Source organism: Phocoena sinus, chromosome 1 (assembly GCF_008692025.1).
Source record: "Phocoena sinus isolate mPhoSin1 chromosome 1, mPhoSin1.pri, whole genome shotgun sequence".
NCBI lineage: Eukaryota > Metazoa > Chordata > Mammalia > Artiodactyla > Phocoenidae > Phocoena > Phocoena sinus.
This window is the reverse complement of record NC_045763.1, coordinates 55254009-55279399: the sequence shown is the minus strand read 5'-3', so window position 1 is coordinate 55279399 and position 25391 is coordinate 55254009. Positions and strand designations below refer to the sequence as shown.

Below are 25391 nucleotides of genomic sequence, written 5' to 3'. Positions count from 1 at the left end.
AATGTAGAGTGGAGAGAACAGGAGAAGGCAGAGAATGAGTGTCTATGAGTGTATGTATGCGTGCACGCGCACGTGTGTGTGTGTGTGTGAAAGAGAGAAAAAGAGAACTCGATAACATTTTAGCTATAAATGCTTTAAAATCTTACAGATGCCAACAGGATGCCCTCTTGCATAGTTTTTCTCCAGTCCTTCCATTTTGCAAGCTACATTATTCACAAATGAGACATTCAAGAGACACCAATTCTGAAATAAAAACGTACACACCACCAGTGGAAAAGCAAACAAAAGCAGCTAATGTACTGTGGCTAAAAAAATTTTCAAACAAAGTGGCAGTAATTTACTGCCCTTGCTCTTAGCTGGACCCCATGAATATAATCAGAACCTCCAGGACTGATGGGAAAGTGTGATTTACAGTAAGTCTCAGGATAATAATGGAAAATGAAAAAGCAAATTGTGCATGAACATGAAAGCTGTATTTCTTCCACTTTCAGGAACGGAATCAAATTTCCAGCCAGAATTTCAGGGTTAAACTTAGAAGTCCCTCAAGAAGCAAATGATGAGCCAGCCAGCATCCCCACTCAGACACTGCCCCAGCATGCCTGAGTGACATAATTAATATTTGGAGATGACAGTGATTGGAAAGATGCACACCACACCATGGGTTTGAGTAGCAGTAAAGAGGTAGGCAGACCTGGGTTTGAGTCCTGCCTGTGTCACTTGCTATCAAGTGCCCTCAGGCAAATTATTTAACACCTCCAGGCTCTAGTAATACCTGCTTCCTCAGATTGCTCTGTGGATTAAATGATATAAAGTATATAAAGCACTTGGGAGGGTGTTCAGCACAAGTTAGTCTCAATAAATTCTGTTATAAATTATAAATAATACACTTTGTTCCATGCATTTGTATAATTAAAGCACTTAGAATAGTACCTGGTACATAGTAAAATCTATATAAGTGTTAATATTATTAGTATACAGTAAAACTTCAGTTAATCAGAATGTTTAGACAATGGGGTGACGAAGTTAATTTATTCTCATCTTAAAACCCTCCTCCAAACCACTTCAGTGTTCCAAGTTGTTGAAAATCCTTTTAAAATATATTAAGCTACTTTCCAGGGTTAGTAAGTATAATAAGTAAAGTATCAATTTAAAACTTTTTACACGATCTTGCTTGACTCCAGGAAGACACATCAGAAGCCCTGGATTCTAATACCAACTCTTACGTCTGTCAGCTGTGTAACTTTGGGCCTCAGTTTACTGATCTGTAAATAAGGATGAGGATACCTGCCATGCTTTTCCCCCTGATAGTTTTGGTGACTATAAAATTTAATTATGTAAGTAAAATTACTTTGAAAACAAAAAATGCAAGGCAAATAAAGATAGTATAAATTTATTACTGTTCTTTAGGACATCATAGCCTGTTTCTGGGGATGCATACACACAGCTTATAAAGATTCTAGATTGGGGCTTCCCTGGTGGCGCAGTAGTCGAGAATCTGCCTGCCAATGCAGGGGACACAGGTTCGAGCCCTGGTCTGGGAAGATCCCACATGCTGCGGAGCAACTAGGCCCATGAGCCACAACTACTGAGGCTGCCCGTCTGGAGCCTGTGCTCCGCAACAAGAGAGGCTGCGATAGTGAGAGGCCCGCACACCGTGATAAAGAGTGGCCCCTCTTGCCGCAACTAGAGAAAGCCCTCGCACAGAAACGTAGACCCAACACAGCCAAAAATAAATAAAAATAAATTTAAAAAAACATTCTAGATTGTACCAAGGATGTTGCTGTTGTTTTAATTGTGGTAAAATATATGTAACATAAAATTGACCATTTTAAGTGTACATTTCAGTGACATTAAGTACATTCATAGTATGTGCGGCCATCACTCCCATCCACCCACAGAACTTTTTTCATATTCCCCAACTAAGAGTTAGTACCCATTATACAACAGTTCCCCATTCTCCCTTCCTCCCAGTCCCTGGCAACCCCCATTCTACTTTCTGTTGCTATCAATTTGACTACTCCAGGTCCCTCATATAAGTGGACACATAACAGGATATTGCCTTTTCAATAAATCCCTTATCTATTTTCTTACCTTTTCCATCTTTGTCTTTAAATGTTGCATGCAGAAAACAATGGCAGTTAATTGAGGATTTCATTTTGTGGGTTCCAAATCCTTGAGATTTGCAACCCAACTGTGATTTAGGAACAAAGACACACTGCCCTGATAGCATCCTTCAAGCCTGATGGGGCTGATGACTCAGTCTTGTCTCAACTGCAATTTTGGGAGACTTCTTGGAAGCTATGATATTTTAAGGCTATGCAATGAGGACCAGGGAATGGGGTCTGGTCCCACTTCCACCACAAAAGTACTGTTTGATGTTGATTGAATCATACTCCTCTCTGAGTCATATCTGTTAAACTTGAGGCTGACTGGGTTAAATGATTCCAAAGTAGTGTAAACCTCATATTCAAATGTTTTGATGACATTCTTGCCTTGCCAGTTACTACAAAATATCATTCTCTCTCTCCACCTCCATCAAGGAACACCATATTTTGTATAATAAAAGTGGAAGAAGAGGAGGATACCTGTGATATTTTCCCTGGGAAAATAAAGCAGGGGCAAAGAAAAACTAAACAAACAACAACAAAAAATTGAACTGCTTTTAGATGTTCCTGGCAGTTCATTCAGTGTTGTCATTGCTCCTCTGACCAGGGTGAGATGGAGGGGTTGGGGAAAAAAGAGTAGAGAGGATTTTCATAGCACATGCCAAAATATTATTTAAAACATGCATACATACACATACACACACACACACACACACACACAAACACACAGAAGCAAAGCCTTTGCTCAAATTCAAGACGATGACTTCATACAGGAAAGAGAAACACTGAGTTAAACCATCTGAATTGAGAAGATAGAGATATATGATCATTTAAAAATTATCTCTAACGTTACACCAAAATGTACACCATCACCAGGATTCTAAGACCTAATATTGTTGACTACAAAAACAGTGTAGCCAAATATAAGATGTCATAGACCAAAAGAGCTACATATTTGGAGTGAACGACTATCCTTATCATTTGTAAACTTCCCAACTTGGATGTGTTTGTATGAAGAGACACTTCTCGTCTGATAAGAGCCTGGTTCTGGGAAGAACAAGATGACCCAAATTCTTATGGAGGAGACACTTTCACACATGAATCACCCTGCAAAACTGGCAGCTGCTTCAGAACATTGGCTGCCTGCCCCAGAAGCTGACTAGGGAGGGGTTCAGTCTACAGGAACCCACCTTCCGCATGGAATGTAATCAGGAGAGCAAAACTAAGTACCTCATGCATCTGACTTCTAGAGTCAGGTGTCAACTTATGTATAGTATCATTCTTTCCTGGATGGAATAGACCTTGTTTGAAACGGTAGCCACTAATGGCTTGGATCAAGTCAATTTTATTAGCATGGATATTTCCAAATCTGTGTCCTCCAAACAGCTTCATAAATATGAACTAATGGGACCAATGACACATGCAATACTGAAATGATAATTTGTAATAATCTTAATAAGAGTGTTATAATGTATCTTTTCCAAAAAAGTATGACACAAGATAGGTTTTATGGGTCTATTCCCATTAAACCAATGTCAGAGACTGAGAATTCGTGAGTCATAGGATTTCAGAGATGGAAGAAAACTGAAATATTAATTATATCAATTCCCCCAGAGCATTCTGATACAACATTCCTGAAAAAATGGTCATACAGTCTGCTTCCCTTTAGGGGGAGGGAGACAGATTCTTCATGAAGAATCGCTAAAGGAGATAGACTAACTACATGAAATTACACTAGGACTTTAGCCTATTGGAACTTTGGTTTTATCATGTATAAAAGAAGGGAACTATTTTATAAGTCTGTGGGGGAGGAGGAATAATGTGTGTAGAGCAACGTTTAGCTCTTGGTTATCAGTTAATGTTAGCTTTCTTCCCCTTTCCATTTATTACTAAAGACGTCTTCCATGTATTAGGCTGAAATCTGCTTCTTTGTAACTTTCACCTGGTAGCCTCAATTCAAACCTCTCAGGGAACACAAAACCATTTCCTCTCTCCACTGTAAGACATCACTCCAACATCTGAAGACAGTCATGAGGCTTCCTGCAGTCTTCTCTTCTCCAGCCTAAACCTACCTGATTGTCTCTGCCATTCCTTAGAACTGATGAATAACGTAAGTCATACCTTTAGGGAGTACCAATAGAATTAGGGGCAGGTCAATTGGGAGCATATTAAGGCAGGGTCCCTGCTTTTAAGGATCCTGAATATATAATATAATCTGGGTAAAACAGGGGCTAAATCAATGTATTACTATTATTGTGTAGAAGAAGAAGCAACTAAATTTAATGGGAAAACCAGAGAAGCCTTCATGGGAAGTGATATTTGAGTTGGATACTCAAAGACTAGAAGGATTTTGAAAGGCAAAAAGCTTATGCTGGGGAATAGCATAAACAAAAGCATGGAGAATTAAAAATGTTTAAAGAAGGGTGCTATGGAATGACTTGGGTCCTCCTAAAATTCATATGTTGAAGCTCTAACTCTCAGTGTGACTGTATTTAGAGATAGGGCTTTTAGGAAGTAATTAAGGTTAAATGAAGTCTTAAGGATGGGGCCTTCATCAAAAAGGACTGGCGAACTTATAAGAAGAGGAATCTTTGTCCTCTATCTCCCTCCTTCTCCCTCTCCCTCTCATTCTCTTTCCCTCTCTCTGACATTTGATGGCAGGGTGAGAAGGCTACCATCTGCAAACCAAGAGGAGCACTGTCACCAGGAGCTGATCCCTCTCGGACCTTGCTCTTAGACTTTCCAGCCTCTAGAACTATGAGGAAATAACTTTCTTTTGTTCAAGCCACACAGTCTATGGAATTTGTTATAGCAGCCCTATAGTAGACTTATACAAAGGGCAACTACTGAGGAGAAAAATCAATGAGTAAAGACCTAAGGAGAGAGTGGATGGGTATATTGACCAAATGACCAGAATAAGGAAATGTAAATGGTCAGGCTTTGGAGACAGAGAAACCAATGTTCAAGTCTCAGTTTTGCTCCTTTATTAGTTGTGTGACCTTAGGCTAGTTACTCAACCTCTCTGAGCTTAAAACTCTTCTTTGTTAAAGGTAGAAAGAGATAATATATGTAAATACCACTGAACATGCCTGGCATATGGCAGGTACTTTATAAATGTTAGCAATTATTATTATATTATTGTAATAATTGCTGATCATAACACTGGTACTGAGGTAAGACATTAGAGAGATATAGGATGTTCAATGATCTGAATACTTCTTAAAAGTATCCACCAGCTAAAAGATGGTACATATTCTCTATTCTTAGCAATCCTGGAGAGCAGTTGCATCTCCTAGAATGCCAGTAATAGAAATCTAATTCTGAACAAGGAAATACTGTTTGCAGAAGAACAGCAGGAACCATGAGAGAAAATGAACATGCAATTTTGGCATTCATGTGGTCTAAGGAAAGGGGATTTGGGGCATGGCCAGATGTGTCCTTGATCTACTTTCTGCTATGCAAACTTCTATATATTGCGTAATACCCAGCTCAAATGTCACCACCTCCATAAATCTTTATCTACAACTCCCCCATTTCTTCTATTATACACCCTCTCCTTTCAGTCTGTTTCCCCCGTGAGACTGTGAGCATCTTGAAGACAGGCACATACTACTTGCCACAGTGTCTGGTACATAGTTCAACAAATGCTTTTGAAAGGCATTAATGGGACAAAATAGGAATGCTGACTTTAAAAAGTTCAGAGAAACAGAAAGATGCTAAAATAGGTCTGTAGACTCTCAAAAACAAGACCTGAATTATATACACTTGTAAGAGAGACGGTTCTCCATACTGGCAACAAGACAAGATATAATCATAATGGGGACTCTGTCTATATCTTTTCCCAGCCAACAGTCATATCAATGTCTTAGATGAGGACCAAATTAATAAGATACAAAGTTGGAAGGTTTTAAGTATGCTAAGTGATAGCATCAAATAATATGATAAATTAAACATGTTGAAATATAATAGGAATAGCTTATAGCAAGTACTGGGATGTAAAATACTGACCATACAAGTATGAGAAAGGAGAGATGCAGGTAAATGGCAAAAATTATGAGAAACTCATAGGAGATTTAGCTAACTGCAAGTTTTTCAAAAGTTAACAACAAGATGATGCTACCCAGAGACTTAGAATTTTGGTTGCAAGCATAAAAATGCAAAAGAAGGAGGAGATGGTCCTGCTGCATCTTATGTGGTCCAGGTCTACCTGGAGTATTGTGTGCTTACTCCAGGAGGCTACCTCTTATGGGGGAAGGATCTAGAAAACAAGTTAGGAGGAAACATAATGAAAAGAATGGTAACTGTTTATCCCAAGAAAGGGACGATTCTGTGGTCAATAATATGATAATGATAATGTACTACCACAGTCATGTATGAACTCCCCTAATCCTTAAGATCATCTCATGAGGTCTAGGCATCCATATGCCAGGTCCTCTATCTAAGAACAGAAAAGACTCCCAGAGGCTATCTGTCATTTTATTCCAAAGTTCAAAGCAATACTGAAACTAATGAAGACATCTATGTAACAGTAAGTTTCATAACAGATTATTGGCATTAATATATTATGACATTGATTCTGACTCTTGCCTCTTTTCAATGTACTTACAAATTTATCTGGAGATGTATTTTGGCTTTCTTTATTAATCATAGGCTATAAAACACTGCTTCAAACACTGCATACACATCTTAGAAGCTTAGAACTAAAGAAAACCTTGAGTCATAATCAAGTCTGAAATGATGGCACACACCTGCTAAGCTTGTTAGGTGCTCCAGCATTTAACTCTGTCTGTCTCAAAGTTAGAATGTGTAATAATAGGAATTTTTGAATCCTCATTTTATAGATGATGAAACTGGTGCTCAAAGAGGTTAAGTAATTTTACTGAAGACCATACAGCTACTGAACACCAGGGCAGGAACCAGGCCAATATGACTACGAAGTCCCAAGAACAGCTTTCATCCACCTTCTGAGAAGGAGTAGACATGGCAGAAAGAGTGAAAACAAAGACCAATTGGCTCAGCATAAGAAAGACCATCCTAACCTTAGGATTCTCAAAAGGAAGAGTAGGGTAGACTTCTATAATGTCACTAAAGAAAGTGTTCATGTAAAAGCTTTCTAATCGGAGAGAAACCGTTCATATAGAAGGTTAGTGTAGAATGACATATGAGGCTTTTAGAAGGAGAGAGTCACGAATCAGCTAGAAGGTTGGATTATATTACCTTCTAAGGGTCATTCATCTGGGAGATGCTCTGCGTATAGGTTGTGGAGATATAGCTGACTCTGGCACTAGATTAATTTGCTGCCCTCTCTAGGGCTGGAAATACTGCTCAACTTGATCCAGATTTTGAAAAGGAAGTCTTTACTTATAATATCTTCAAGAAAATATAAGTGCTTCTATCATCCTGGGGAAGGGAAGGCTTTCCTAACCATGACACCAAAGTAAAAAATCATAAAGGAAAATGATTGATAGATTTGATTTCATAAAATTAAAAGTTATCTATATGAAAAGATACACATTCCATAAGCAAAGTTAAAAGCTAAGCTAGTTTTAAAAATGCAGATTTCAAAGCAGTAAAAATATATACGCTAATAGAATGAGAATAAGGAATGAATATTCATCAGAGGAAAAAATGGCCACTGAACATAGAAAAAAATTCAGCCTTACTTAGTTATCAAAGAAATGAAAGTTAAAATAAAAATGACATATCATTTTTGCTTTTAAAATTGACAATTGGGCTGCCCTGGTGGCGCAGTGGTTGAGAGTCTGCCTGCCGATGCAGGGGACACGGGTTCGTGCCCCGGTCCGGGAAGATCCCAATTGCCGCGGAGCAGCTGGGCCCGTGAGCCATGGCCGCTGAGCCTGCGTGTCCGGAGCCTGTGCTCCGCAACGGGAGAGGCCACAACAGTGAGAGGCCCGCGTACCACAAAAAAAAAAAAAAAAAAAAAAATTTGACAATGACTAAGAAAATGATAACACTTAGTACTAGTGAAAATAAGTAGAATGGTGCATTCTCCTACACTGTTGCTAGGGACTGTAAATATGCAGATGGATTTCTTTAAATTGAAGTATAGTTGATTTACAATGTTGAGTTACTTTCAGGTGTACAGAAAAGTGATTCAGCTACACACACACACACACACACACACACACACACACACACACACACATTCTTTTTCAGATTCTTTTCCCTTATAGGCTATTACAAAGTATTGCGTATAGTTCCTTGTGATATACAGTAGGTCCTTGTTCATTATCTATTTTATACATAACAGTGTGTATATGTTAATCCCAAACTCCTAATTTATATCTCCCCCACCCTTTTCCCCTTTGGTAACCATAAATTTGTTTCTATGTCTGTGAGTCTGTTTCTGCTTTGTATGTAAGTTCATTTGTATCATTTTTTTAGATTCCACATATAAGTGATATCATATATTTGCCTTTCTCTGTCTGACTTACTTCACTTAGTATGATAATCTCTGGGTCCATCCATGTTGCTGTAAATGGCATTATTTCATTCTTTTTTATGGCTGAGTAATATTCCATGGTATATATGTACCATATCCTCTGTTGGTGGACGTTTAGGTTGCTTCCATGTCTTGGTTATTGTAAATAGTGCTTCTATGAACACTGGGGTCCATGTATCTCATTATCCCAACCTATCCTCCTCCCCAAGCCCAGCCCAAACATCCTTTTTTATCGGAATAGACTTTATTATAAATGCAAAAACAAAACACCCACAAATAAAAAAAACAAAGTCAGCAACAACAAAAAGCATGGTCTTTGAATACACACAATAACAAGATTTCACTACTTACTTTCATGGTTCTTTTAACACACACACTTGGTAAGCAGTTGGACATGATTTCTGATTACTTAGTGGTTCTTGATATAAAAATAAAGACTGGAAAAATATATGCAAGTCACTTTACATTTTACAGAGCACCACATTATCATATTAGGATCTGATAATGACCTCAGTGGACATTATTAATTCTGTGTGACAGCTGAGAGCACTGAAGTTCTAAGACGTTAAGTGACCGGTCCAAGGTTATTTTAGTTAGTGGCTAGGCCAGGGCTCTTACTTGGGTTAGGGGCTGAGGCACTAAGTAAACATAGTCCTGGTGTGGAGATGTCAAATCCATTTTTATAGCCCTCACATCACTAGCAGTAAAGAAGAGTAGCAGGATAAAAGCTTATCAATGTGCCTATTTTATTTATTTTGAGTTTTCTTACTTTTATTTAGGTGAAATTCACATAATGTGAAATGAACCATCTTAAAGTGAATTACAAAATTCAGTGTCATTTAGTACATTCAGTGTTACACAACCACCACTTCTATCTTGTTTCAAAATATGCACCCCTTCCCAAAGAGAACCCCAGACTCACTAAGCAGTTGCTCCTTATTCCCCCTCACCCCAGCCCCTGGCAATCACCTATTCGCTTTCTATCTCTAGCACTGAACTATTCTGGATTTTTTTTACATGAATGCAACATGGAACTTTATGTATCTGACTTCTTTCACTTAGTTTAACATTTTCGAGGTTCATCCACTTTGTCGCATGTATCAGTATTCCATTCCTTCTTATGGCTGAATAATATTCCACTGTATGTGTACACCACAATATGTCAGTGTAGTCATCCACTAATGGACATTTGGGCTGTTTCCACCTTCTGGCTATCATAAATAGTGCTACTAAGAACATGCAAGTAGGGCTTCCCTGGTGGCGCAGTGGTTGAGAATCTGTCTGCCAATGCAAGGGACACAGGTTTGAGCCCTGATCTGGGAAGATCCCACATGCCACGGAGCAACTGGGCCCGTGAGCCACAACTACTGAGCCTGCGCGTCTGGAACTTGTGCTCCGCAACAAGAGAGGCCGCGACAGTGAGAGGTCCGCGCACCGCGATGAAGAGTGGCCCCTGCTTGCCGCAACTAGAGAAAGCCCTTGCATAGAAACGAAGACCCAACACAGCCAAAAATAAATAAATAAATAAATTTTAAAAAGAACATGCAAGTACATATAAATATTTGTTTGAGTACCTGTTTTCAATTCTTTGGGGGTATACATGAGTTTCCTTATTTTCTTACATATTTTGCTTATATCTAACTACAAGAGTACAGGATATTTATTGAAGAAAATGTGGAAATTAAAGGAAAAACACAAGTAAGAAAAATCGCCTAAGGGTAATTAAAAATATCCTCCTCCAGAAAGGATATTCTATAAAGTTATAATCCAATTTTTTCTTTCCTCCCGATAAACATGGATTATTAGTTTAGAACTAGGCAATAAGGCCTTCAGCAGGCAGTGAATATGGGCTTTGAGAATATGGACTTTGTAGTCAGAAAAATCTGGATCTGAATCCTACTTCTGCCATTTACTAGCTGAGTCACTTTACGTCTCTAAGCTTGTTTTCATGGCTAGAAAATGGGCATAATAGTACCTACCTCACAGGGTTTTGATGGCACATTAAATGGGATGGCATTGTGAGCAAAATGTCTCATACAATGCCTAGAACAGAACAGGCATTCAGGAAGGATTAGCCGGAATAGTACTTCCCACACAGGGATTTGCTAATACCACCAGGAAGTGAGGCTCGTGAGAGAGGAGCTTCGTGTTTTCACCACTCTGTCTTTAGCACAGTGCCTGGTGCACAGTTTGTACTCTGTAAGAACCTGTTGAATGAATAAGTGTATATAGGTGATGGGAAAAGGATTAGACACCTGGGAAGGATCTCCAGGAAAACACAGCTTTCTGAGTTCAGAAGACAAGTAAAGGCCACGGATAGAGAGAATTCTTGCGAGTCAGCTGGAATTCTACACAACCATATTCCAATGACTGGAGTGGACCAGGACTGACTTAGGGCCCCCAAAATGAAATCATTTGCAGAAAATAAGTTAGTCTTAGTTGCAGCAACCGGGGTCAAAGCTAGGAGCCCTCTGAGGCATGTGGTGAGTTGAACTTCCTACGCGGCTGGACCCAGCTAAGGGTCAGAGCATTTTTTCAAAGCAAATGAAGCATTTGATGGAATAAACCCAAGCAAAGAGATATTTAAGCATGGGGCCTTGACAGGAACTGCCCTGAAGTAATATCGCCTGGAACTAAGGAGATGATTAGTGAGCTTCTCAGGGCCCTACAGGAAATCTTGTCTGGCACAGGAATGCACAAATTTCCAACCTTGTCTAAGAGCAGTTTCCCCACACGCCACTGCCTCAGAATGATGTTCGTAATAGGTTGCAGAGCTCACTGCCTGCTGAAGGCCTTATTGCCCTCCTCCTATTGTGGGTCCTTATCCCAAGCAAGGGATTTGCCCTGTTTCTAGACTGACTTCTCCTAAAGTGCAGGAGGGCCCAAATGGAGTTGTAGACATGTAACCTCCCAAGAAACTGGCCAGAAAAAGTGCAGTGCTGACCCCTACCTCAGGTGGCTATTAGCTGGGCCTAGTGAGGGAGGGTGTGAGAACCTGTTGTTCCAGGGTAACTGTCTGTTTTTATACAGCTATGTTGTCATACTTCTCCTTTAAAGCACCTATCACTACTGCAATTAAATGATTTTTAGTATATGTGCCTGTGTAAAATTAATTGTTAAAGTCTCTCTCTTCCACTGACTTTAGGGTATCTGAAGGCAGGACTGTTTCTGTTTTGTTCACTATTACACCTTCAGATCCTAGAAGAGGCCTCGTCCACGGTAGGATGCAATATACACTTGTTGAGTAAATGAATCTGAGATATTTTATTACGAATTTCAATTCCGTTTGGAGGCAACAGACTATATTGGGTAAGGACATGTGTTTGAATTCTGGTTTCACAGCTTCGTGACTTTGGGCAAATTGTTGAAACTGCTTTTATTCGTTTCCTGGTGTTGCTGTAGCAAATTACTACAAACTCGGTGGCTTAACACAACAGAAATTTATCTTGACCCAATTCTGGAGGCTATAGTCCAAGAGCAGGCAGAACCCTTCTCCCTCTGGGGACTCTAGGCAAGAATCCATTCCTTGCCTCTTCGACTTTCTGGGGACTGCCCTGGCATTGCTGGGCTTGTGGCTCCATCACTCCAGTCTCTGTCTCCATCTTCACATCACTGGCTCCTCTGTGGGTCTGTATGAAATCTCCCTCTGCCACTATCTTCTAAGGATACCTGTAGACAGTTAGGGCCCACCTGGATATGTAGGGTGATCTCATCTCAAGATCCTTACCGTCATTTAATTACACCTGCAAACACCCTTTTTCTAAATAAGATAAAGTTCACAGGATCTGGGGATTAGGACACGGACAGCCCATTACATTTGTCTAAGGCTTGGTCTTTTCATCCATAAAATAGATGTACTATCTCTTAGAATAGTTATGAGGATTAAATAAAACAACTCATGTAAATCACTTTATGTGTTCATGGCACATTAAAAAACTCAATATTTGGCAACTGGTAATAGCTGATATTACTTCATAAGGCAGGAAAGTATTACTCCTCATGGCCGCATAAAAAAAGTGATGGAGTTACACCAACTCATTCAGACGTTTTCAGAAGTATGTCAAATCAGTATCAGTATCAGTATCAATCTATCTATCTCTATATTTATTTAATCAGGGCTGGGACCTAGCTCAGCCCTCTTACCTATGTCATTACATTCATATTCATGACAACCCTGCCAGATGAAAACAAAACAAAAAAAAACCCCACAAAAGTAAAGCTCAATTTTTGAGAACCGGAGTTAGCCACAGCGCTCAAATATAAACCAAGGACTTCTCACTCCAACCCCCGTTCTTTTTTCTATATTACCTCAGAAAATTAAGGACAGAAATGGAGAAAGTTCCAACCATCTGTACCTGGATAAATCACTTGTTAGAACACCATGGTAAGACTACAGGGTAGATTAGCCTAGAACTCTGTAATAGTGGCTCTCAAACTTTGCTGCACACTGGAATCACCTGGAGAGCTTTTAAAGCCCTCAAATCCCAGATTGTATAGAAGAACAGTGAAATGAGAATGGGGGGAGGGGTGCGGAATGGGGAATAGACCCAGGCATTAGTAATTTTTAAAACTCCACAGGTGATTCCAATCACAGCTGAGGTTAAGACCTACTGCTCTCTCAGTGGGCCTCAAACTTTGGTGAGAATCAGAATCATCTGGGAAGTCAGTAAAAATACAGAGGCTTAGAGTCTAGTCTGCTTCAAGGAGCCTGGGTCTCTTCAGGTGATTCTGAGACCAGCAGTGTTAGAGGACTGTGACTCTAAAGTGCCTTTCAACTCTGATGTTCTGATTTTTACCACTCACTCATTTATTTATTTATTCAAATACCTGTACTAGAGTTAGAGCTACAGGGATGCAGAAAAAAGACCTAATTCCTGATCTCAAGACGTTCACAGCCTGGCAAGCTGTTCTCGTGGCTCTCAAAGCACTCTCCACAGTGCCCTTCCAGGTTGACCCTCCTGCTAGAGTGGGTGAGCCGTGAGGGCTTTGCTTGACATGAAGAAGATGTTTAATGCATATTTCTTGCAAGAGAGAAGAAGAAGGGGAGAGAGAAAGAAAATATACACGGAAATCAGCATCCCCCAGCAGTGTGGTGGGCAGAACCACTTCCTCCACAGAGTAAGATGTGATTTCCTATAGGGGCAGGTGGGGTCAGGAAAGGTTTCCTCCAAGTGATCAATCTGTACAGGGTCTTTAAGGATGACAAAAGGGTGGGGGAGGGTACTCTCATCATAGCAAACAGCAGAGTTTGCATAGCGGCCTGAAATAGGACGGGGGACAATGAGCAGTTGGTTCTCGAGCACAGCAAGCAAGAGTGGAGGGGGCAGAGAGGTGGACGCTGAGGCAGGAGCCACAGGGCACTTTGTATAATCTCTTCTCCCTCCCTTGTCAAGAGGCCTCTAAGTCCAAAAGTCCCTGTGAGTCTGTGAGCAAGGGTTGACCAGAGCCATAGGCCCAGGACTACAAAGGCCTCCTTATAATCCCTGTGAGCAGGACTTTAGTCCACAAGTTTCTAGAAGCACCTTGAGGCCAAACTCCAAAGGCATTTCTGAAGTGGGTACTCAGGGAGGTTCTCTCGGCAGGCAGGTTTAAATCAAAACTAAGATACCAGGCAAGGACAAAGCTTGCCTGGGAGCATCGAGAAATGCCCTTTCTGCTGCTTCCTGATTATTTATGAGTCCAAGATTGTGCCTTGTCTTTGCCAGGAATTACTGAAGATGGTACCAAGGGAGTAAGGAATCTGAGACCCATGATGGGAGGCAGATAAATCTCTATCCTGATTCTAAATGGTAAAAACAGGAGCGTAAACATTTCCAAGCTTGTTCGATTGCCCTTCTGTCTCAACTGGGTGGTGCTTGCCGGGAAGGGGGAGCTCTGTGCTCCCCACTCAGCTAAGCTTGGCCATTTGCAGAACACCCTTGGGCCCCAGGCCTCTACGCTGAAGGCCCCACTGACAGCAGCACACAGGGGAGGGGAGGGAGGGCTGCTGGGAGGGACTGGTGGTACCAAGAGCTGGAGCTAGAGCTGGAATGATGGGCTGGATGGAATATTGAGTGGGGAGGCTGACCCTCTCTGCCCCAGTGGTGGTGCCCAATGGCCAACTCCTCCCCTTGGAGCAGGCTTTGAAGGATCAAGATTGACCATAAAGGTTCGTTTCCCCTCCATTTTATGACAAGATTGCGTAGTTCTCATCTTGGCGGTTCCCTTCCCTAAAGTGAATGGACTTGTCAAGTAAAGAGGATGAACAAGAGTCCTGGAGAGAACAGCTTGGTTGAAGAGGAAATGATTTCCATGTCACGTGCTTCCATGCTGGGCTCCGGGCAAAGGGACTGAAAGCTTGTTGTGAGTTAGTGAGGGATAAAGTGGACACAGCAGAGCTGGCAAGAAGCTCCCCCGCTTTCTTACCAAGAAGGGATTTTTCTCACTGCTTCCAGGCCTAGACCAGATTTTTTTCTTTCTTTTTAAAATCACTATAAAGGAAAAGGAAACTAACTTTGGATGATCAGGAAAAGCTTCTCTGAGGAGATGACCATTACATCAAGATCTGAAGGAGGGGAAAAGCAAGAGAAGGGGATTCTGGGTAGTGCCCTTGGTCAGGAAAGCACTTGGCTTGCTAGAGGAACATAAAGGAAGCCAGTGTGGCTGGTGGAGCATAGCCAGCAGGAAAGAATAGTGCAAGGTGAAGTCTGAGAGATAGAGGCAACACTGGATCATCAGGGCCCTGTTTGAATATACCCAACTACTGCCCCGAAGCTGGGGTTTCCTGACTTGTTCTGGGGTCCCATTGCTGTCATTTATGTAACCATTATCGAAGTGTAAACCTTCTGTGCTTTGGACTTCTAACCTACAAAGTTTTTCTCCACAGGAGGGAGATTACTTGAGATATTGCCTTTCTCTGAGAGTTAATGATCAGCTTGGAATCAGTAATGCTTATCCCTTACACATAAAGTACTTGATATATTTTTAAGCATCACACACACACAAAAAATCAGTTCTCAAAAAATTTCTTTTAATAAAAAGCAGTTCCTAGAATGTTAAACCTCGCATAGATATGAGAACATGGCCTCATGTTGCAAGTAGGAAACACAGGTTAGATTTACCTGAAGTTCTAGCTGTTGTTTCATTAGAGAAGTACCTTTGAATAGAATTATAATGCAAGAGACATGTGTAATTTTTAATTGTTTAGTAGCCACACGAAAAGGATCAAGTAAAATTAATTTTAATAATATAGTTCACTTAATTCAATATAAGAAAATTTATCTTTTAACATATAATCAATATAAAAATTATTAATAAGATATTTTAAGTCCTTTTTCAATGGAATAAGCCACTGAAATCTGGTTTGGGTTTTACAGTCACACTAATCTCATTTTGGACTGGCCACATTTTAAGTACTCAACAGCTACAGGTGGCTACCATAATGGACCTGCAGCACTGAAGCCTCACAGAACAAGAATTGATAACTCCCTTTTTACAGATGAGAACACTCAGGCCCAGAGCTTAAATGACAAGTCACTGACCTGGTTGTGCACTTGAGCTGGGACTAGAATCTAGGTTCTTTGTCAAGGGCTCATTCACTGGATCATGCTACCCTCCCCTTGGGAATAAGAAGGGGTGGGGCTAAGAGAATTACCTGAAAGGAGCAACTATCTGTCCTAGAGACTGTGGTGGGACTTTAGACTCTATTTTACGCTTTGGAGTGATACCACTTCTCCCATTTTCCATATAAGGTTACAGAGGCTCCAAGTGCTTTTGCGATTAATAGTGGCCGTATGATATCAGTCCTTGAAAGAAAACAATGCTATCAATATTAAGAAGACATTGCAGAAGGCCAAAGGCTGCTGAACTTGGGCTGTTTTAAACACCACAAAGCTACCCCCAACAATTCCCCCAGGAATTCCTCCAGCCAGCTACCAGTCCCAGGAGGACTACTCTTTAGCTTGCCAAGTACCAAGTCTCCTGATCTAGTCCATCCCCCTCTTACCCCTACACCCACTGTCCCTGCTCCTGATACATACTATTAGGAGTACAAAGAAAGGACTCAGCTGTCCCGTGAGGACTAGCTGTGAACCAAGCTCCAAGGTATAGACCAGTCAATGCTATTTAAATAGCCTCTTTATGTACCAAAGACAAATCAAGTAACAGAGAGGGGGGACAAGAGGAAGCAACCACTCCTGAACTAGAAAACCTGGTCACAACCCTTGATGGTGAGCTAAGGGGTTGAGGCCAGCACGTATCTGTCTATCGCGACCACGCAAGCAGCTGTCCTCGGGCACAGCACAAATGCAACCCACAGATGTGTTTGTCGGCCAGGAAAACAATCTTAGGTGATAGAGATGAAGGCCTCTGCTCCACAGGTGAGCAAAAGGAAGCTCAGAGTCACAGTAACTCCAGAGTTCATGCTCATAAGAGCCTTGCTACACGCTTCCCTACCATGCGTGAGCTCTGAGCTGGTAGAGAAAGCCAACTCTTAGAAAAGCAGAGCAGGACGAAAATACCCCCAAATCTAGTATGTCAGCACAGAGAACTGTTTGCAGTTGGAATGAGGCCTCAGTATTTTTTTAAGTTGGAGGCTCCCTCCCTTTCTGCTACCTACGGGTGCAATTTCCAGTGCTTTCTCCAAAAGAAACATTTGGCTTTCTATAGAGAACCTCTGAGACCTCATGTGACTGAAAATGGAAGAGGGGGAAAGAGGCCCTCATCATGCCCCACCCCGAAGCCTCCACAGGGAAGCTGAGGTTGGGCCCCTGTAGATCGATTTATTTTAGGAGGCGCTTGCTTCTGAAGCATTTGTTTCAGAAATTACCCCCATGCTCTGTCAATAGTAGCTTTCAACGGCTCTTCCCGGGTGGCCTTGTCCCTCTTAAATTTCATTTCCTGTTGGAAAGGATAAACAGGTAACTGTTTAATGCCACTGACTGGACTCATTTAACAGAAAACCAGGACCAGCGTGAGGCTGGGGAGCCAGAATGGGATTGATGGGTGGAACAGAGCAGGTTGGTGAAGAGAAAGGCATTAAAGAATACCAAGTGACGGACTTTTATTTTACTGTTTCTCCATGTGAGGGAAATTGTCCCACGGGAGGAGGGATATGAATGCAGGGGAGACAGTGCAGTCAACTGCCATGTTGGACATGGATCCCTGGACTTGGTGTGGAGGCCTTGGTGGGAATCCTGGCACCGCCACTCACGAGCTATGCCCTTTAGCCGAGTCCTTTAACCCTCATGAGCCTCAGCTGCCTATCTGTTCTGCTGCCCACGGTGGTGTGAATTCAAATGATGCCTTCACATGCTCAGCAAGTACCTCACACCTAGTAGGAATTCACACTAGTTGGCACAGATGGCATTGGAACCCCTACCATTTAACACGTTTTCCACTACACACCAGGCACTTGGTTGGGCAATAAGAGCTGCCAATGGATAAGAGAGACCTGACTTTAAAGAGATGGGCACAGAATCGATGATGTCAATACAGTCTGGTAAGGATTCTGAGCAAGACAGACATGGGGTCATATGGTACCCCACATATTAAATGTTTCGGGGCACTGTTGATGGCATGGTCAATGGGGTTGATGAAAGGATTCGTAATTATCTGCCTCTCCCTCTAGAATGCAAGGTCCACCAAAACGGGAACCCTGGTGGTCTTATTCAGCACTATGCCCATTAGAAGCACTGCGGGGAGAAGGGGGTGAGGCAATGGTTAAGGTGATGCTTAAATAAAGGAGTCAGCCAAGTGAAGAATAAGGTTAAGGACAATACAATCAAAAGGAACTGTATGAACAAAGGCAGAGAGACTGGAAGTATAGAAGGATATACTTAGGGAATTAGAGAGGCGGGTTGTTGAAACAAAGAGTACAAAGTATGGAGTGTAGGGGTGAGGTGAGAGGACCTGGCAAGGGTAAGACCATAGAGAACCTTGTTTACCAAACTAAATATGGTGCTGGTGTGGGTGAACAGCCATGTGGGGGAGGCCAGAGTGGGTGGCTGCTGACATGGGCTGATTTAACAGGATCTGAAACGTTCACTCCAACCCTAATATACGCTTTCCTTACAAGCCTGCCAAAATACCAATGATTTTTTTTTTTTAACTACCAAGCCCAAAGTAATAACTGTATTAACCAAAAACAGCTGTTACTTCTCAACTAATTAGTTTATCAGATTTGTTAGCCAGATCAATTTTACCAACCACCATGTGAGGTAGGTACTCTTATTATCTCATCTTACAAATGAGAAGACCAAAGCACTGAGAGGTGGAGTGGCTTGCCCAAAGTCACACAGCATGCAGGTAGCAGAGTCAGGATTCAAACTTAGTCACCTTGGCTCCAGGGTCCATTCTCTGAACTACCATATTATCTTCAATCTGTCTTCTAGTTCGCCATTTCTCTCTTCAGCTGAGTGCAGCCACCGTTTAACCCACTTGATGAATTTTTAATTTCTATAATTCTATTTTTCAATTATAGAATTTCTATTTAGTTCTTGTAAAATGTCTACTTTTTGGTCATATTATCCTATGGTTTCTATTTCCTTTCACCAGGAAACATTTTAAACATATCTACTCTCTCAAATTGGTCTATTGCTTTTAGTTCCTAAGATATGAACTTCTCCACGTGTTTTGTCTGACTCTCACTAATGGTGGCTTTTTTTCCCTCTCTTGAACACGCTATAATATTTAAAATTACTTAACATCAGGAGTTCTGTTGTTTTGTGGTTCTGAGTTTTTAAATTTTGTTTTTGGTGGGAGACCCATACGTGCTGGGCTGTTGAGACGTTTTTTGACAATGATTTTTGGCTTTAGGCTGTCCCCTGTCAGGATCTCATAGTTTAATCAATTCCAGACCAAGTTTTTACATTATCTTCTTGGTTTGTGGCTTGTGCACTATAAGAGAAGTATACCAACCCCATACCCATGGAGAACACAGGTTGGGGTTTTGATTTCTTGTGGGTGATCCCAGTGGCCCAGGGTGGTTGATAGACTTCCATACCAGATCCTTGGCAGAATTTTCCTTATTTCATGCTCAGTTCTGTCATTCCTCATTGACAGCCTTGGAAAGGAGTTTGTTTCCTATGGCCTCAGCTCTCATCCCTATAGGATTCTGATACTCCAGCCCCTAAGAACCATACATACTTCCCATGTTTTCATAGGACCTTTTGTTTCATTCCTTCCCACTGAACACTGCTTGTTCTTCAGTTCGGGCACCTGGAGATTTCTCCTTTCTGCATACCAGACTGGTGATGGATTTTTTTTTCCCTTGTGTATTTATACTAGCATCTCTCTGTGATTGGGAGGAATGTCCCTTGACAACTCAATCTGACCAGAAAGTTTTTCTTATGCCTTTAGATATCAGTCCTTCTCTCTTGGCTCTGAGTTCAAGGAGGACAGAGACCTTGGTCTGACTCATCTTTTTTTGTTTTGTTTTTTTTTGGCTGCATTGGGTCTTCGTTGCTGCACGCGGGCTTTCTCTCTAGTTGCGGCGAGCAGGGGCTGCTCTTGGTTGCGGTGCATGGGCTTCTCATTGCGGTGGCTTCTCTTGTTGCGGAGCATGGGTTCTAGGCGCATGGGCTTCAGTAGTTGTGGCATGTGGGCTCAGTAGTTGTGGCTCATGGGCTTAGTTGCTCTGCGGCATGTGGGATCTTCCCGGACCAGGGCTCGAACCCGTGTCCCCTGCGTTGGCAGGTGGATTACCACTGTGCCACCAGAGAAGTCCCTGATTCATCTTTTGATCCTGAGTCTTCAGACTGTGCCCAGATCAGAGTCGGAAGCAATAAGGAATTGATCAAAATGAGTGAATAAATGAATCAATCAGCTTTCGCTTTCATTCTAAGTGGGAAGTAAAGACCACATACTAATTACCTTCTAGAGAAAGAAGACACCAAGAACCCCTGGAAAGCCATCCATGCTCTCTGGAAGGCCATGCTAAGCAATCAAAGGAGTTTGGGGATTGCCTCAGTTCCACCCTTTGGCCAGTAGGTTCCACCCTTTGGCCAGTAGGTTCCACCCTTTGGCCAGTAGGTTCTACTACTTGACACTACTTTCTTGAAGGGCAACAGCTGCTAATTACAATGCTAGTCTGCTAGAAATTCAAAGTCTGGCAGGCTAGGTAGTTGACTGGTGGCTCTGCTGCCTTTTTAGCACATACTGATGTCCTTCTAGAGCCGTAACTGGAACTTGATCAGTAACAGGTAGTGTGCAATGATATAATATTTCTGTTGGTGCTATAAGGAGCTTGCCAAGTAAGTTCACATACTTGAAAGCCCGTGGCACACTGCATGGCACAGGGTAGGCACTGCTTTAACATTTAGTATGCTTTATTTCTTCTTTTCCGTTAAAAAAAAAATCCACGAATATTCGTTGATAAACTACTGCCTCCGCAGCGTTGTGCTTGGTGCTGGAGATGGAGAGGCATAACGTGCAGTCCCTGTTTTAATCCTTAATTAGAAAAAGAATGTCCAGATCAAACTTGACGATAACAAATGATCCTAAATGTCCTTTGCTTTAAGGTGAAAAGACATCTCACCTCATCCTGCCACCCTAAAATGCCTAAAGAGCATAACCAACAAAGTAAATCTTCCCGTTCCTGTTTTATAAAGTAACATTCTCATTCCTCTGAGAGGAAATCTAACTCCCAGTGAATACATGAGCAGACAAAAGACAGCGGATCATAAAAGGCAATTTTTGACGATGATTTTTGAGCTCCTTTTATCACTATAATCCCAGAACCTAAAATCATGCCTGAACTAAAGTAGAAACTCAGTAAGATTGCTGAATGTATCTGTATATATATATATATGGATGTGGCCCATCCATCTATATGACTACAGTGTGACTCACCTGTCATTCCATACATATTTATTGAGGATTTCCTATGAATGAGAGTCTCTACTAGATTTTTTAATAGAGACAGGAGAAAAAAAAAAAAAAGAACAAAATAGATATCCTACCTACAAGGAACTTCCAGGTTTAAGGGCGAGATAGACAAGTATGTAAATCACCATGATATAACATAGAAAATGCTAAGAGAAGAACAGAGAAAAAGACTATGGGGGTTCCAAATACAGAAAGGTCACTTCCTGCTGAGGGATTAGATAAGACTGTGGCTAATATAGACTATATGCTCAGACTTAAAGGAGAAGTAATTTGTTGCCCTGTAGAGGGGAGAGAATGGGGACTGGCAAGGAAGGAAGGGCAGTTCAGATGGAAAGAACAGCTAAGACAAAAGTAGAGAAGCAAAAAAGCACAGGACATATAAGATGAAATAGAAATCGGGCTGGAGATGCATAAAAGGGCATAAAGGGGACTAAAGAGAAATAAGCCTGAAGGGTAGGATGAGCCAATTTCAGGGATTCTGAATGTGTCCTGATTTATCTTCCAGGACATAGGATCTCTACAGAGTAGCCACTGCTTAGCATACGGCAGGACTTAATTAATACTACAACAGACCCATAGCAGGAACCTGTCCTCCACGTGCACACAGGAAGCTGCCATCTGTACGCACAGGCAATTACAAACATTCCAAATACTCTGCCCTGAACCCTGCAAGCACATCAAATACTGACTGTAAAAGGTCACCCAGCAAACAGCTCTGATCAGTCCTGGCTCAGGCAGAATCAAATCCTCTAAATAAGATCCACTAGATGCAGTGTCAGGAAGGTCAGAAACTACCCTTTTCCACATCTTGAAGCATTTTTACCATGTGGAACATTTTAGGGGAAGAAGGGAAAGGGGGGGGGGGCGGGTGGGAAGAAAACAACAACAAACATTTCCAGAAATAATAGAATTCCAAGTAATTAAATGTTAAATGATCACAGTAAGCAGGGAATTTATTTTGGCCCCTGCCTCCTTCTAGTGATCTAAAAAGCAGTTGATTTCAAAGACAGCCATGCCAGGAGTAAACCTGGCATTTCATGCCTCCCCTCTTCCACCTCCACCCCTACGTGTCCCCACTGTGTACCTCTGTCGAGCTCACTTGAAATGTTCCACGATGAGGTAGGCACTAAGTCAGCAGTGACTGACAACTCTGTTTCTGAAAAGACAAAGAAGGGAGGGGAAAAAGACAAGGGCAATATTAAATATAGTAACTTATGGGCTGTTAGAAGCATCACAGGAGATTTCCAAAGGCCCTGCCTTCCAAGAGAAACCACACGGTCCCACAGTTTAGTAAACTTGAATGTCTGCTCTACTTGCCTGGCAGAGGTGCCTGCATCATAGAGGCTATCCAGACAAACACACTGGAGGCCAGATTCCAAGTTGTTTTTCTTTAAAGCACAGGCTTGAAAATTAAAATACAAATATTTCATTGATGAAAAACCAAACCTACAAAAATGACCAAATACCATCCAACACAAACTTCCTTTTCTTGTTAGAAGACAAGTCTTAGATTAATATAGTCAACAGTCTTCCCATGAAACATGAGAACAGCATTGTTCCTGCTGCTGGCTTCATTTGTGTTTGTGAAATGATAGCATTTCTATTAATAGAGAAATCGATTTCCCTATATTGAAACCTTAAGTCAAGACAAATGAAAGCTAAGTATTTGAATATGGAGAGTCATTCGTGGTAACCCAAATTCAAAGATAATTTTCAAAACCACTATAAATTAAAGCAAACGTGCAAATCAATAGTCTAAGGGACATGATACCCTATTAAAATTTTAAAACTCTTCAGTGATATACTGAAATATACAAATGATGTCTTTGTTTTTGAAAATTTAACCCATGACACCATCCTACTAGCACATTCTAATAGGATTGCACTAACCAATTGTTAGGTTACACACACGCGTGCATACACACATACACACTCACTGCATTACAGAACTTCAGTGCTAGTCAGGATATCAGAGAGCCCAGAGGCTGGGTCGTTAGATTCGTGGCACCCATGCCATCACTTCCCCTTCCTTCAGACATCATTAGTCAATTATGGCCCTTTTTGCTTATTAAACCTGGGGTCTGCGTTACAGCCTTTTCAACACAGTACTCTAGGTAGTCACTGAAAATGGATCTGTGTCGGAATGCAAGATAAACTTTAGTAAGTGGAAGAACTGGATTCACATCCAGGTCTGCTTGACTCCACCACGCACATACCTCCTGGCAGCCCATGCTGCCCACTCCTCAAGTCTGTGAAACCTGACTTGTTTTTCACCTTACCTCTCTCTGGCTTCACCTTTTCACTTAGATAAGCACACTCTCTACATTTCCTTATTTACTAATGGGGACCGTCTGCCACATGGCCATAGAAGCCACAACCCGTCATCAGTGAGCTTTGCCAAGTACAGGATGTTTACCCACTGAGACCTTGCAGAGGCCACTTCTAGCTTGTCTACTGGGTCTCCAATCAACCTGCCACGTACAGCAGAGACAAAAGGTTGTTTGGTTTGTGCAGGCCTCCTTGGCTTGTCGCTTCCCCCGTTCAGGTGGGAAAAGAAAGCAGGTGGGAAAGAAAGTACACAAACCACACGTACCCTTCCCACCCCAAACAGCCCCAGTCACCTGCTATATCCTGAGCCAACAACAGCATAGATTCTTTTAAGGGGAACTGAAGTCAGATGGGCAGTATGGCAGGGATCTTACAGCACAGAGAATTCCAAAATATGAAGCCAAAAAGGAAAATCTGCCCAGGTAAGAAAAATGCTTAGCACAAAACCACAGTGGGAAACAGTGCTTCTGTCATCAACCTCTTGTCCTCGGAATGGGTATTTCATGCAGGTGATTTTACCAGGAAGTGCTAATTGTCTACGTTTTGGAGCCCTCCATGTGTGATTCCAACTGCAACTCCACGCTGACCCCCATCCTGCTGCCACCCACTTTGGCTCTTCGAATAAAGGCCCCTTGTCGGCAGTATTTTGGACTGCTGTGGTTCCCCTTATAAAAAGGCTCATCAGGCACTCCAATACTCAGAACTTCAGGGAGCTTGGGAATAGAAGCATGGCAGCCACCGCAGCAATTCAGGCAAGGAAGCAAAGAGTGGGGAAGTGGTGGGATTAAGACGGATTTTGACAGCATTTACATTCAATATTTTCAGAGCTTTATCTTACTGCTGCTCACAGCTAAATTGCCAGAAACACAGGTTTCACTTTCCAGTGTTAATTTTATAGAAAGTTAGCTACATGTCACTTGGTTTTTCTAGCCTGAATTTGAATTGCTGATTGAATATAATTTGAGACTGATGACAAATGAATGGATTCTTGGCACTGCTAACAGTTGAAATTGTTCCCCATGTGTCCCCGGACACTAATTACCACTGGGTTCTTGGGCTACAGCAAAGATAATTTCAATTCACAAGCTCATTAAGTGATTGTGATGCTTCTGAGGAATTCTGTTCTCAGACTCCAGATCTATTCCTCGAGATAGCCACATGTTCAGCTTTTCAGATAAAGTGATAATAAAAACAGATAAAATATCTTAAAACATGAATAATCTCCCTGAAAAATATTGTCTTCTGAGGCCACATTTTTTTGAAAGAAAGGCTGATTATTTAATGTGAAAAGTTTAATGTTAGTAGTTGAATGTAGCCCCTCACAAAAATGATGTTTAATAAGGTTCCCCCCTCACCTCCCGAAAAGCAGGCTGAATTTTAAGCAAGAAAAATTGAGCACATCTCAATTTGAGAGCCCGCGATTCCAGGGTCAGCAGCAGCTTTAGAGAGACGCGACCGCCAGTCTTGACCCTGCAGATCTCCACTAATGGATTCAGCTCCTCTCTTATTTTCTTCACCGTGGCAAAAGGATGAGATATTTAATACCAGACTAGCAGCCTCTCTGTGTGTAAAATTTATTGTGGTAATGGCAAATTTGTATGTGCCAACTGGGAGATAGTAGAATATTTAAT

General features: G+C 41.6%; 1 protein-coding gene across 3 annotated transcripts in view; it reads right to left on the bottom strand.

The window, feature by feature from the left end:
- The window catches only part of ROR1 (receptor tyrosine kinase like orphan receptor 1), a 412097-nt gene that overhangs the window by 150270 nt on the left and 236436 nt on the right, over window positions 1–25391 (bottom strand). For all 3 annotated transcript variants that reach the window (XM_032629529.1, XM_032629549.1, XM_032629560.1), the window contains exon 2: window positions 22517–22588. In XM_032629529.1, the coding sequence (XP_032485420.1) occupies window positions 22517–22588 (72 nt within the window). The remainder of the gene's footprint in view (window positions 1–22516; window positions 22589–25391) is intronic.